The sequence below is a fragment of the Lonchura striata genome, chromosome Z, assembly GCF_046129695.1.
Source record: "Lonchura striata isolate bLonStr1 chromosome Z, bLonStr1.mat, whole genome shotgun sequence".
In the NCBI taxonomy this organism is placed as follows: Eukaryota; Metazoa; Chordata; class Aves; order Passeriformes; family Estrildidae; genus Lonchura; species Lonchura striata.
In genome coordinates, this window is record NC_134642.1 from 61,184,743 (window position 1) to 61,200,590 (window position 15,848).

General features: G+C 41.6%; 1 protein-coding gene across 1 annotated transcript in view; it reads right to left on the bottom strand.

Moving 5' to 3' along the window:
- MUSK (muscle associated receptor tyrosine kinase) overlaps nucleotides 1–1,593 on the bottom strand; it is a 54,024-nt gene extending 52,431 nt beyond the window's left edge. The window contains exon 1 of the mRNA XM_021525011.2: nucleotides 1,442–1,593. Coding sequence (XP_021380686.2) covers nucleotides 1,442–1,538 — 97 coding nt within the window. The 5' untranslated portion in view covers nucleotides 1,539–1,593. The remainder of the gene's footprint in view (nucleotides 1–1,441) is intronic.
- Between the last annotated feature and the right edge of the window lie 14,255 nt (nucleotides 1,594–15,848).

The following is a 15,848-nucleotide window of genomic DNA, read 5'->3' on the forward strand; positions in this document are numbered from 1 at the left end:
AATGGAGCCAGGCCTCTCCATGTGTGTGTACTGGGGCTTTCTGATATTTTTAAGGTATCCTTGGGGCTTTAAATAAATTGAAAATAAATTAATCTATATATGTGTAAAGCCACACAGGTGCCATTTTTTTGGATGTCAGCTGTAGTTTCCCGAGATAGAAAAATGACACAAGGCTGGTCACGGGACCATGAGAAAGCCAAATCTCCTTCTGTCCCCAGCCCACCAGAAGCTTCCAAATGTGTTGGCTTTGGATTTGGATTCACACTTTTGAAACCAGACCAGCCAGGCAAACAAAACAATACCGAAAACAGAACCAGTCCCTCTGCAATACTGCAGACACCTGGAGAAACTGCAGTTCGTATGATAAAAAAAAGTTCAGCTGTGATGTCCTAGAAAATGGAATGTATCTATTCCATTACACTGTGACACCAGAAAAAATCTATTCCTGTCCTCTTTGTTTTTCTTGCCTCTCCAGTACCACTTATCTTACCACAATATTCAAAAATGTAAAGTTCACAAACGTATTTCAGTACCTTATGAATATACTAATTTTTTTTTTCAAAACATTTTTATAAAGAAGATACATTATTTCTTTTTTTTCATTTTGGGAATAACCTGACTAACAATTGTAAAAGCATAGCCCTGCAAGAGCAGGGCTAACATGGCCTAACATGTGAATACTTGCATTCCCCTTAAGATTTCATTTTGTTTACGTGAAGCTGCAAAGTTTCTAGTAAGCGTTGAATTTGGGAGCATTGAATTGTAACACTGAATCATCGTTCAGCAAAAATTGTTGTCCGCAGGTTTACTAAATGGTACATCCAGAATGGTACCAAAGATGCATTTTGTACCTCAAAGACTTTTCTAAACAGATATTTTTACCAATTCTTTTGTTAGCTAAAAGTATGTGAGCATATGCCCATATACATGTGGGCACACAAGACAGAAAGAAGGTATAATAACTCCTGTGTTATATGCTATAACAAACGGTGTATATTTGTATTTATATACATATTCTTTGTAAAGACACCATAGATATTTATTTATTTTGAAGTTTTATATATTTACAAACCTACACAGGTATGCTGAACACAACAGATCTTGTGCTCAGTAGTAACTGGTGCTACCAGCCATTAACACTTCTGAGCTTCCTTTCACATGGGAAATTTACATCCCACCCAAGCTGAACGCAAAGGTCTCCCCTGCCTATTACAATGGACTATGTGGTCTTCACAGACAAAGAATTCAATTCCAAACACAAATGTCAGAATGTCTTCACTGCTATCCTTTTAAAAGCAGAGAAGTGACCATTGAAAGCAGACCATTTTTGTCTTTTTTGAGAATGCTACAGCACCATCCACCCTACTGTTAGCAGAGACACCTTCCCCATTGCAAAACCTCCACCAGCAAATGGCAGAAGAAGAGCAGAGAAAAAGCAAACCTTTCAGAAGTGTCTCAGCCAAGCTGAGGGCTGCCAGGGTGAGGACATGCAGCAGGGGCACCTTCAGCAGGTCATTCATGTTTGATCCAGAAGGCATCCAGCTCCTTCAGGCAAGGTGTGCAGACTTCCCAGCCGGCTGCATTTCGGAAGCAGTGTGCAAGCCGAGCTTCCCTGCAAGTGACAGAGTGGGGTCTGAGGGATCTAAGTATAATCAGGAATTCTTCCACCCAGTGGTGGTGATGGACGTGGCCAGCTGGTGTGTATCCACTTTGGTCAGTGTGAAAGCGTGGGGTTCATGAAACAAGAGAAAGCAAATCCCTTCTGAATTCCTTCTAAGCAAACAGAGAACAGTACAATGGGCAAATGCGTTTCCAGGGCAGTACCCTACCCCAGTGTTGCAAAGTCACCAGACCTTAATTCCAGCACACTGTAGGTGCACTAGTAGGGAAAAAATGCTTGCCATTGCCTTTTCCTTCATCTTAGTCCCCTTCTTTTCCAGTTTTTCTCCTGTCACTCACACACACTCCCTCTTATTCTAACCTTTCAAAATTGTCTGTAATATGCCACCTGTTGCCCTGCTGATAGTATTTCTTTTCTTAACAGATGCATTTGCTGGAGCAGAAGAGGTTGGCATTGATGACTAAAAGTGCCTTTCTGTAGGGAAATATGACAGTGGGGCTTAATCTTAGAGATATCTTGTTAACCACCAGGTCTCTGCCTAAGATGAAAGACAATCAACACTCATTTTCTAGGAAGATTTAAAGAAACATCAGAATCATGATCTTCTGACTCACTCTGTCTTGTCCCATCCTACCACAAAGCCCTATGTTATATTTTCCAAAAATGTCAAATAATTTGTACTGCCTGTTTTTCCAACATAAATATTTATATAAAGAGCGAAGAGGCTTACCACTGTGGAAAGGCTGATGCGGGAGCAATATCTGCATGAGCAAGGAAAAAGATGAATAGTCAGTCCGGGAAGAACCTAACTGATGATGATCCTCTTGGAACATGATTCCGCATATTTTTCATCATTTTATCAGAGGAGATCTTTGCACTAAACTGCATGGTTTGAAGAAAGCAAATGTGCAGTCATAACACATCACAGTAAAAGGTACTTTGAGATCTCTGGAATTTCCTTTATTTGCCAAAACTCTTAACTTTAACCTCTTCTAAACAGTCATTTCTGCAATGAACATGCATGGCTCAGCAGTGCTTCTTCTGAGGAGCAAATGGAGTAAAACTGACCAGTGCAGAATGTGTGAATCCCTATGGTTTGCATGGCTTTACAATAGCAATGTTACTTTGGGGACATGCCATTTTTTATTAAGAACAACAATCTCTAGACAAGTGTTCCTCTGAAGATTAATAAAGGCAGAAACAGTCACAAAAAATCTGGAGCTAGCAATGACAAAAAAGCAAAACAAGAAGATGATGATGAAACAACAATAATCCTACCAAGGAACAGAGAAATCCTGATTCATGGCTGAAGTTACAAGTATTTCTTTTATGTAAGTCCAGACATATTCAATTAAAATTCTCCATAGAAAGGTGGCTTGCATTTTTAGTGTAAAATTCTGTTCATGAAGGGACTTGGCCAAAGACCTTTACATTGTTGGATTCCTGTTTGGAATGTGTCACAAGGCCTTTGAAACAGCACCATCCATATGAGTGCAGAAATTAATATTTCCCTTTTATTTGCCAATTGCAGCATTTAGAAATTTCACTGCCAGAAATGGCTGTTAAATGCTAATAATGCCTTTGCATTTTGGGGATTACCACAGTACTCTTAATCTCTCATTTCCTCTACTTCATATATTTTAACTAAGGATCATAATGAACTCCATTACTCTAAAATGAAAGGATGTAAATTTACTCAGTACATGAGAGTAGAGAGAATACATGGGCAAAAGTACACAAGCTCCAGCTACACATGCCACACAACTAACATAGAATATATTTGGGAAGCTAGTGGTCGTCTGTGCCTATCATGGAAAGATGTTTCTATGATTTCACAGTGAAATCAATGAAAAACAAATGTTGGTGACGCCAAACCTTCTTTGATTCCGAGTATTTTCCAAGCATACCTTATACAAGTAAAATGCGTCTGATTTTTACTCATGGGGTTATGAGTTTGTTACTTATTGGCTGTTCTGCTTAGGGTTTTTCCTAACAAAGCTGAGATGCATGCAGTTTACAGATAATTGTATTTACATCTGTTGTTTTTTATAGTCATGCCCCAAGGCTTCTGCTGAGATGAAGTCCCAGCAGCCTACACAATAATGAGAAGTCCAGTCCCCAGCTTTCAGATGTTGTGGGAGAAGCGTTGCTCCCATGGATTTCTGCTTATCTCTCTGCACTTCAAACACTCCCAAGAAGTTAGTTCATGAAGTTCAGTACACAAAACAAGTTGTGTTCATTCACCTAGCTACCATTTTTTCACACTGCAAACTGTCCAGTGACAAATACAGTATTTTGAAATAAATGCAGAAATAAAAAGAAAGTCATAGTTTGTTAGAGTTGGCAGAAGAGATAATTGTCTTGCAGTCAATGAATTGCCTGATATTTCACCACTATGATGAGTGGAAACTGTTTGCAGAACAGAACCATGCTGGACCTTTTTTCTGTACACCTCTGTACACTTTCCTCCTTCTCCCAAGTATTCTGCTGGAGACTGACAGTTTTGCATGCTAATGTGACATAATTTAACCACTGAATTATTTGAAAACTGCCTTTTCTCCCACATCACCCTCTGGGATGTCTTCTCCCTAGGTAGTCCTACATGTTCATCTAAGTAGACAGGCTAGGTAGGACAGGTATTTCCAGCAGAAACTCCAGGCAGATAGAGAGAGACTTAATGAAATCAGTTTGGCAGTGGTCCTAATCACCCAAGCATCCGGTGATTTACACTGAAATAATGCAAGTCAGCACTAACCCAGCCCGAGTAGTAATTGACTTGCCTGACCTCAGATTGAGGTGAGGCTGACTGGCCTGTAGATCCCTGGATCCTCCTTCTTGCCCTTTAACTGGGTGACTTTTGCTTTCTTCCTGCTCTCAGGCACCTCTCCTGAACACAGCAACATTTCAAAGATTCATTGTTGCTATGAGGTGCAATACCACACCCTTTGTCATTGGCCTTTCCACCTCTTGTATGAGAAAGTGATCATCAATACTTTCCAAGAACCTCCTGGATTGTTGCTGTATTGCTGAAGGTAAGCCAGAAAATGAGCGTGCCCTAACCTGCCAAGATAGCAGATGTATACAGACACAGAAGACAAGTGGTTTTCAATTCCCAAGCTGCCATGTCATGGCTCCAAGCCTCTTCCAGCCGGCAGAGAGATGAGAAGGATGTACTATGTGGTCTTCCCTTCAGACAGATTGCACATGCATGTCCCCACATGTACCAACCTGATGCCTGATGCAGCCTTGCTGCTTCCTGCCTTAAAGCTGCTGGCCTCTTAGGTAGCAGCTAATTCTCACAAAACATTTGACAGTGAAACCCATTTTAGGGCTGAACATGTGTCTTTCTATGCAAAAATGAACCAGGGTCACATTGTCATAGAGTTATGGTCACACCACTCCACCCACTCCACCCTGCCCACTTTGCCAGCAGTATCTACAGGCAGCACAAGCTCCTGAGTGTCTGACATGGAAAAAGCATCTTTGGCAATGCATGCCAGCATAAGGGAGGAGTTAAACATCATTTTAGTTCTCTTATTACACAGTGTAATTTGCTTCTTTATAGTTATCCCAAGTTGAAGCAGCTCATGTAGCCACCAGCTCCAAAGGATTCAACTCAGCCTCCAACACACATGTGGCCAGTAAGGTCCTGTTGCTTGTGTCAGAACAGCAAATGCTGAACTCAGTGTAATATTAAAGGAGTGAGCTGTACTACTGCTGTTCTTTATCCTGCACTTGATGATTTTTGTTTAGCGTTTTAATTTTTTAATTGTCAAGGTGAAAGAAAGGCTTTACTCTAAAGTCATTCAAGAAACACAGACAGTTCCCAAAGGCCCACTTAGTGTTTAAATCTGAGGGCCTCAGACATGCTTGGTTTGGCCTCTGCCCTCAGCCATCTGGACCAATCTCTGGTCTCCTACTAATATTTCAACACTTACTAAGCTCTGATGCCTCAATCTAAAATAATCCTCTTTTATTCTCTTGAGATTTTGTGGCATTTGGGGAACCTAAAATTTGCATTAATTTCTTGCTATCATCTTGCTATAAACTTCCCTATAATTTTTCAGCTGACAGGATCTGACAGTATTGACTAAGAACAATCTAAGATGCCATACTATGTTTTGTGGTGGGGCAAAATTATGTAGGGTTATGAGATGTAATTAGTGTGGTGGAATAATGTAAACAATGTAAAGAAAGAGAAATAATCCTTGTCGTGCACCTAGCTAGCTGTGCACGGTATATATAGCACAGAGGGTGAGCTGAATGCAGTTACTTCATAATATATAAAACCAATTCCTCTGCTGGGAGATCTGCCTCCTATTTCAGTTGATGCCGATGTTATCCAGCCCCACACCATAACACAAGGAAAGACCCCACCCTCAATAACCCTCTCCTCTCAGAGGATAACTCTGTCATGGTGCTGAGCTGGAGTGGGACAGAGATGTCCTGTTTCCCCAAAGAGAGTTCCACAAAAAATGGTGACCCTTGCCCCTTAGCTTCTGGTTTCAGTCTATTATCCTGTGCTTGCCACTGGAAGTGTGCAATCTAGGGACCAGGATGGCTGTTGACACACAAAACCTGCTCTCCATCACATGGTATCACAGCCCAGCAAGTGAGAAACAAGACCTGCATTTAGATATAGTTATAGCAGAGCTCTTACTGACCCCTGCTCAGGGAACTGGTAAAGGAGGGACCCAGTGTGGATTTCCAGGCCATGAGAGCCACATGAAGGAGAGCATCTACCTATGGGGTCCCTTTTTGCAGAAATAAGGAAGTGTTTCACATCAGGAATACATTAGGGACTTAATACATCCCACTGATTTTGATCCCAGAATACTGCACCTTGTAATATCTTGTTCTCACCAAGGAAAAAAAAACTTAGCTTGATCTGACAGTAATATTGGCAGTTACTGCAAAAATATAGTCACTACAAAATAAAATTTATTTCATATCAAAACTCCTGTGTATAGTATTTTAATTATTGTCAACATCTCTTTAAAACAATTAAAGCTAAAACCAAAGAAAAGCATAATGAAATAAATATATATGATATCTCATGTGTCAGATCAATAAATGTTCAATTTTCAGATTTTGTCTGTCATTATTTGCTGTTCTTGATTGCTGTTTTATATTGTGGAGGAGCAAAAGGCAAGCAGTGAGAGTTTATAGGCATGTGAAAAGCAAACAACCAGCTTGGTTCACACATACAGCCTCTAGCACAGCAAGCTTCAAGTCAAAGATTGTGGTCCTGTACACAGTGTAGAAATCAACTGTCCTGTGGGATCATAGAATCATAGGCCTGTAAATACCTTTTCCTTCCATCACCATGACACCTCTGAAACTCACAGCATCTCTCTGCAGCCAACTGGGATCCGAGGTGTTACAACATAGGGGTGTGATACGAGGAAACACTCAAGTTTCAGAAGTACTGCGCCCATGCAATAGCTTGTCTGCCAATGGAACAGGACACCTGAAATGGAGCTGCTGCATCCTGCCAGCTGATGGCAGGTTGCCATGAGCGGCTGCAGGAGGTGTGCAACACACAGGTCCCAGGGGCATCCTATCCCCTTTCCTTTCACTGAATGTGGGCAGCGTGCAGCAACATGCAAAACAGCTCCACCCTCTTTTTCCAGACAAGATAGCTTTTTCCTGTTGCTCTGATAGGAAGAAGAGCTTCACAGCATGAGTAGCTGAGGAGTTTTTATACACTGTGCTATATGCTCAAAGTCATTTTGAGGGGCTTTGTCTATAGATATTAAAAATGAGAAATTAAATTTTGCTCTGAGCTCACCCCAGGCAACCCCACTGACGTCAATAGAGTGTAACTGAGAGCAGAATGCTGCCTGTGATCTTTTTTACTCAGAGTTCACCTGCTGCTCATTTGAAGCCATAATCCTTGGTGACATCCCAGTCAGAGAGAGGCTTGCACAGCAGAGATCAGGTCCCAGTGCAAACTTCACTCAATGAGGCATTCTTGGCTATGGCATTTTGGATCATTTCAATGTCTACCTGCTACAGCAGTCACATTGGCAGCTATTTAAACATTGCTGTGCATTATCTGGGAGCACAATATCTAGCACAGCAGTATAAGTGAGTACGTCTCCTCAATCAAATGGCAGATCATGGTCCAAAGACACACCCAACCCATTCAGCACATTTAAGAGCAAACACTCCAAAAGTGATATCCAGATGATGTGAGGGAAGAAATGGGAGGAGAACCAAAGACAGAAGCCTCAAGGAAACATTCTTAGCAACACACAATTGCCTGAGGACAATAGGCTCCTTCAGGGGAAATGCAACTAGAACAGTGCTTTCTGCAGGAACCACAGTGGTGTTTTGTGCCCTTATGCAGATTTAACAGTATTTGAGGTACACAGAGTGAGAGGAGGGTGTTCAGGAGCCCATAAGATGCTACAAAAGAGGGATAGGTGTGGGAGTTTGCACATGCTCTATAAGCCTAGGGAAGAAAGCGCAACAGCGAGAAGAACCTTCAGCAGGTTCTGCATAGCATGTGGCATCTGTGACAATGAAGGAGATGTTATGCTTTTCTGTCCAGTATTTATTAGCACAGTCCAATAATCTTCCTTGGGTTTGTTTAGTCTTGAGAAAGAACAAAGAAATAGAAAACCTGATCCAAAATATTGGCATATCCACAACATTAGTCCTTTAACTTCATTAGACTCGACCTGAGGGTCCTGTCCCTGCAGATTGGCAGTATAAAATCATTATCATTTAATATGTTTGACGTGAGGGCAATGTTCACAGTTTGTGGGCCTACCCCTAGAGCCCAGGTGTGTGGGATGTGCTTCTGCCATTTACAATATTGTGAGTGAATAATGAATTGTGCATCAGCTGTATAGCTGGTCACAAGATTATACAGATGGGGTTGAGGGTTTGCACCTAAACAAAATCATCTCGTAGCTAACTAAAGCAAAACACTCACTTGAAAATCACACAGGGCAGAAGCCATTTTGGGTGACTCTGCAAGAGGCTAAGACTCAAAAGGCAGGCTTAGAACCCTTTCCGAGGGCCCTGGCTACTGTTGCTGAGTGGCAGTGACTTTGTCCTACATACACCTGCCCTGACATTTTTTCCCCATATGGCAGCTAGAGAGGTACATTAGCCTGGGTGAGGGCCTTTTCTCCTCTCCCTTCCCTCCCTCCCTCTCCCTCCCTCTCTCCCTCTTCTCCATCCCACTCCAGATGGGATGTTCTGGTCACTGTTTCAGGACATCTCCACCTTGGATCTTCTTCCCTCACTAGTGGCAGATTTGCTGTGGTCAGAAGGTCACTGGAGAAGAGGTCACACTAGGGAAACCTGCATGGGCTCAGGATGTAGATGTTGCCCAGGAGTAGAACGATACCTGAGCATCTTTGCAGTAGTGGTCAAGGTTTCATCCTGTCTTAGAAATCATACTTGGCAAGTAGCAATGGGTTTCAGCCCCTAAAATAACTTACAACACAATCAGTCAATTCTTCCAGTCAGTGCTTCTGTAGAAAGTTTTTGTCTTAGGATATTTTCATAGCATTTGCCTTTTTTCTCTGAGTAGAAGTAGAAACTCTGGAGCATCTGGATGAATAAAAAATTCTCTGGGCCAAATTCATCTCCTCTGACCATTGCAACAAGCATGCAGCAAGGTTGGATTTCCCCCTGCCCAGCACCAGGTCAAGGCACAGCAGCTGCTGAGCAGTGCCTGCCAGCATGCCTGGAGCAGGCGGGGTTTTCCCATGGTAAGATCCTTGTGTGGTTGCAGACCAAGCCTGTCAAAATGCAGAGTCATCCATACTGCTCAGTCAGGCCACACAGCGCCACAAGATGAAATCATCCATGTCCTGCAGCCCTCTCTGTCCTACATCAAGGCATTGATCATTGCATCCCAACTTCATTACTCTCCCCTAGCCATCTAAAGACATAGGGGATGTCCATGAGTTATGCACAGAAGCCCACACCTCTCTTAGCAGGAGATGGAAATCCCACTTTCATTGACACCAGAGACCACATTTCTAATGGTGTCAACAAGATAGTTGAAGATGCAAGACAGAAAAAGCAAGATGGACCTGAATTTTTCAGCAAAATGTCTACAAATTTCCAAGTGGTGTAAACTGTTATAATTCCCTTGGCAATAGTGAAACTATGCCAGTTTGCCTTTCCTTGAGAACTTCATATTTGATTGGTATCGCTGATAATTCAGCTCTTTGTCTTATCTGTACATCAGAGTTTGCCTGTGCAGCTGCTCTGCTCTGTGAACTACTCTCTCCCAACACCCTACCTTCAGCTAAGAAAGAAGTTGTTTAGCTCATGGACACATTTTAAATCCAGTCTGTGAAGACTTTAAATCAAGCCTGTGAATATTGTGACACAGAAACTGTGTGGAACATAAATTGAAACTTCAGTGGATCTATATTCCTACTTGAAGCCAAATCAGGGCAGGAGTCAGATTCTGCATTTTTAATATGAAGTTTCTGTAAAAAGTCTGAATTACTTGCTTAGTTACAACATGGTGCTAATTATGTTACGGTTGTGGTTTTGATCTTCATGCAGGCCACTCACTTAAGATTTGGACTTGATGATCCCTGTGGGTCCCCTCCAACACAGAATATTCTATAAGTCCTGTAAATTCTTATAATGTACCATGTGTGAGGCAAATGCAGTTTCTTTTTACTCGGGTTAGGATGAAAAGGCTTTATAACAGCAACCACCACCCACCAGTCTCCATCTGTGCTGTTGAATGACTCAAGGTGAACAGCCTTCCCATCACCTTCTGGCAAGGGCCCATTCTAAAATGCAAACAGTCTCTAAGAATTGTTTTAACATAGCCCAAAACTGTTTCAAAGAGCTCATAAGCTACTGAATAGGATGCACCTTGAGCTTCTAAATCTGGGACCATCTATCACTGCAATCTCCAGGTATATATGGAGCTACAACATCCACCCAAAGTCAGGGAACCACTTTCTGAGAGAGCCTAGAATTTTAGTCAAGACCAAACAAAATGTCTTTCGGATATCTGGGTGTTTGGCCTTCCCTCAGCTTGCGTGGCCCCAGAGAAGCTGTGCCTTTTCCTGCGAGTGTGCTTTTCACACCAACAGGAGTACTCTGCCTTTCACGAACAGCCATCACTTTCCTTTCCTCACCCAGCTGAGCTGGGCAGTTATTAGGCAGCTGTCTAAGCTCTCTTGTAGAAACCACAGCCCTAGCTCTGGTAGCTGTTGTCACTAATACCAGCTGGTGATTCCTATCCCAGCCCGTGTGCTTATCCCAGTAAGCTTCCCTAAAACACTGCTGCCTGTCCTCTTTCTCCAGAGTTATAGCATAAAAATTCAGCTACACTTTAGTGGAGGCATTGTCTTCTTTCCTCTCAGCTCTCTTCTTTGCCTCATGTGAGCAAGGAAAAGCCTTGCACAGTCATGCAAGGGGTAACATCACTCACCAGCATTATCAGGGGTCAGACAACATGAGATGCATTTCTTCCAGGAGTTCCCTCAGGGGGATAATAGCATGTGTCTGGGTAATGCATAACTTAATCTCCCCAGATACTAGGCCAAAAAAAGCAGGAAACAATTGTACCTGTAATATGACAAAAGCATGTGGGGACAGCTGCACACAAAGTCATGGTGTGAACACAGGTGCTCCGCAGCAGTTATGTGTCTGCTTTCAAACATTGGAAAAGGAAAAACATCTGCTTTCCTTGATGAAATTTACATTCTGAAGAAAATGTAATCACAGAAAGTTGCCAGAAGATACATTCCATATCTGAAAATGACTGTTTTGTTGGGGGTGTTTTGTTTTGTTTTTTGCTTGTGGTTTTTGGTTTTGGGATGACTTGTTTTGTTTTGCTTTGATTTTGAGGGTTTTTTTTAGTTTGTTTTTGTGGGGGTTTTTTTGTTTGTTTTTTTTTGTTGTTGTTGTTTTTGTTTTTGTTTTTGTGGACAAGCATGATTTTGGATCTAGTAATGTGTGGTATCATACTTGTCAAGGCATACATCAATAACAGATGTATGACAGAGGCTCCTGGGGGCTTGCTTCTGGAATGTCAGAAATGCATTACAGAGCCACAATGTTCAAAACATCCAGAGGAAAAAAATCCCTGAATTAGGCAATTCTGTCAGGCTGAGAAAATAAGATAACAAGCTGAAAATCTGAAGAACTGTTGTATTTTTGAAAATACACTAGTGTCCCTCGGGCATTCAAAATTAATGAGTCAGATCTTTAAAAAATCATAGTTGCCTTGAAAATTAGGGTTGTGGGGGTTAGTAACCTGGCACTGTCTGCACTATTAATGGTCACATTCCTAAATTCTTCTGGAAAAAATGGAAATTGAACTTTATTTTGTAATAAAAGTAGAGATTCTTACATAATCTACCAGCCCCAGGGGCTGATACATTTAGAAGAACACTACATAATATGATAAAACCCGAACAGTTGACAATGCTGGAGCTAAACTTATTTGTGTAGCCCTGGCAATAGATTTCAGGGCTGGTTCAAGAACCCACATCAACAGGAATGGTGTGCTTTGGTGGAGTCATTCACAGACATAATTTTTCTAGGGTGCAGTTTTTGGATAGCGGCTGTCAGAAATTATGTGATATCTCTATTTCATTCAATGGAAAAAGTCTCTCTAAATAAGAGAAAATAAAAACCCCTGAGGGACAGACTTCTGCAGTGACAAATTAGTAGAACAAAGTCCAACATTTCAACAGAGGTTCTGAGGTTTTCAGGGCTTTACCTGTTGTATTTCAATAAATGCACTGTGTTCCTCTAAAACTTGTGCTCTTTATATTACATTGTGATGACATTCATGTGTAGCATTAGGTTTGGCTAAAACACACTTATTTGCTAACAACTTAACTTTTAAAAGGACCTAAAGTTTGACTCAAAAGGAAGAAATTTCTCAGCTTCCAAAACTTCCAAATGTCCTTGCAAGATGCTTGGCCTCTCCTAAATAAATCAAAGCTCTTCCAATTGTCAAGCTCCTAATGCTGGGAGATGACCTGGGGGCCTTGGGTCTCCACCATCACACTTGAGAATGTATCTGGCATGGTTTCCCAGTCTTTAAGGATGCCACCATGCACTTTGCACTGGAATAAGCACTTCCCAGATTTGACTGGGGACAAGCCCACATTCCAGAATCATGCTAAACATCATATCCTTCACATGTTGGGGTTTTTCCTGGAACACAGGTGATTATAATCCTCTGCTAGACCTCTCATAATCCTCTGCCAGACCTTTCACTCACCCCCTCAGACCCACCCGACCTTGGTTTTTGCCATACATCACACAATGACCAAAATGTTTTTCAGAAAGCATGTCTCAACATTTCCAGCAAGAATGCTTCATCACAATTTCTTTGCCAAGTGATGCTGCATCTGGCCATGGCTCTGTTACAAAAGACAGAGCACCATATGCATTTGCTAAGAAAAGCGATGAGGCTCTTCCTCATCAGCTGTTATCCTTAAAAGCAAAGGTGCTGCCAATGTAGCACTCTATGCTCAAGCAATCCTCACGGGCTGCTCCCTGCCTGTCAGAAGCACAAAATTATGCAATCCTTTCTGTGCAGCTGCTACTTGAGCAACTGTGGTAATGTCTAGACTCTCTTCTCCCTTGCATGAGCTCAGAGGCATCACTTTGCCCCAGTCCAAGCTCCTACAAGGCTTGATAAAAGATCTGTGACCCTCCTGGTGTGCTAGTCAAGAGCCTATCTGTCAATGTGGTCCTCCAGCACAGGAGGATTCAGAATCTCTCATACAGTACCTTATGCAAGTACCTTAGGTACCTTAGGTAAGAGCAGCTGGGGCTAATGGAGACCTGCTGTTTCATGGCAATGACTCTGCTGCTCTCTCTCAGGCTGTAGTACCTGTCTGTGACAATGCACAGCCTCTCTTGATGTCTGTGTGCCATGAGACATATTCCTTTGCTTCCACTCTGCAACTACTTGGCCTCAACATCAGCGCTGAAAGAAAGGAAGAGGCACATGTAATCAGAGATGAAACTGGGTGTGTCACTACTGTAGAACAAATTACATGTGGCAAGAAAGGAGGCAACAATAAAAAAAGTGACGAACAAGCCCATTCACAATAGGCAGAGAAGAGGGTGGAGCCTGAGAAATGTGGAGTTGACCAGGGATGCAGGGAGAAGCCAAGTTTGGTCTTGAAACATGAAGGCACTACGTAGGTTGGAAGTAGGTTTTATACAAAGGGGATTGTGCTAATGGAAAAAAAACTGTGCTTAGTGGTGTTTGTCAGAAAGAGATTTGGGGTCATTCCCCCAATCTCACCAGCATATGCAGCCAACAGGCCTGCTCTGTTAGGAATGGCATTTTGCAGCCGAAGCAGGCTCACCTGGGCTGCCACACTGAGAGGCTGCACACCGTGTATTTGCAATGCTGCCTACACCAGGTGAAGTCAGGCACTGACTCTGAACACCACTGAAAAGATGAGCAGCTAATTTCTTTTCAGCAAGAGTTCAGAGGATGGTGTTTGCAGGACAATTAAAAAGCATAAAAAATCAACCGAGGAACTAAGCAAGAGTTCTTAAAATCAGAGGAAAGCCTATTAGGACATAATTTACAATACATCTTGTGACTCTTTTGCTATTATGGTGCAGGCAGCATGAGTCTGCTTCCAGTCTGCTGCTTAAGGAATGTTCTTTAACCCTTTGTATGGGTTCAAACTTATAGTATGGAGGTATTAATATATAAATATCCACATCAATCACTGAGTACCAGCAGGAACCAAGAAATTATGCAACCAGAGCAGTAGCTTCTCTCTTTATTAGCTGCTGTCACTTTTAGTACTAGATCAAGAGTGTGGAAAAATAAATCTAGCCAGAAAATCCCCGACCCTGGTGGCTCAAGGTGTGGGAACATTTCCCTACTGGTACCCAGCACTATGAGGCAGCAGAACCAGAGGGCTTACACAGTGCTAAGTGGGACAATAGAACAGCAATTAGAAAATGAAATCTAGTAGATTTCATCCTGTTGCAGGTAACTGGTGGCCTGGGAGCCAATATGCAGGGCTGGTGTCTCTTGCAGGGCAGGAGGCTCTCCAGTGTTATCCTACATAACACACAGACTACTCACAGGGAACAAACCCTGACACCCAAACAAAAGGAGAGTTCTAAAATGTCTGCCAAGGTGCCAGAACATTTTTGTAGTGAAAGACCTAATTTTTAATTTTATATGCATTACAAGCATATTAAACAAGTAATATAACTCCTGTAAGAATTAAAAAAAAATATATATATATATATATAAATTTTTAACCAGGATTACAAAGATTTGTTCCACTTCTTTGGAGAGATATGGATTAATTTCTCAAGATTTTGTATTATTACCAGGAGTCATCAGCAGAAGCCTCTTATGTGTAGGTTTTGCTGTGCACCAAATATTGATTCTGCAGAACCCCATATAAAAAACCATCAAGTAAAGAAAATTTAAGGAAACCTCCTGATTTTAAGTTGGATTCTTATTCAATCTTCAGATAATCACTCTGTAATACTGTGTTAAGTACCTGATTTTATCTAAGATGTATTACTTTTTAAAAGTCAATTTATAGGAATCATTGAACATTGCCAAGTTAAACTCACTCAGAAAAATAAGTGAGGCCTTAAAAAGCAAAATGCAGCCTGGGACTAACTAATTCCCAGGAGAATTTTGGAATACAAGGCCTCTATTATATTAAAAGTACTGGTAAACCACAGGAATAGAGTATGGATAATCTTCTTCTATTTAAATTCATTCAAATCGAGCTAAGTTTGGATTAATACAACATCTGCCAGGAGTTTTCAGGTTTGAGGAAAGACAAATGGGATACGATGGTGCAGTAAGCATCAGCTGATCTGAAAAATAACCTCACTTGGTACAAAATGCTACATTCCTTTTAAAACACAGTCCTTGGCAGTGGCAAGTACAAAGGTTGAAGTATGAGAATGAGGCACTTCAGGGACATATCTGAAATTGTGAACTCAATCTTTCATCAAGACATTTCTGTCTTGAAATGCCATGGCATTAGATGCCATGGCATCTGAATTTCTGGGAAGAGAGGCTCATAAGAGCATTATATTAGATATGTGCATGTTACTGAACTAGAGATCACTTTAAGAAAGATTGAGGATAAGCTTGGGAGATAACAACCAAGTGAAAAGCAGATAAGAAGTTCAATTGTGCTATAAGATCATTTTGAAAGAAAAAAATCTATATTGAAAATGAGTTATTGCTGTGTGGGCTGCTTTT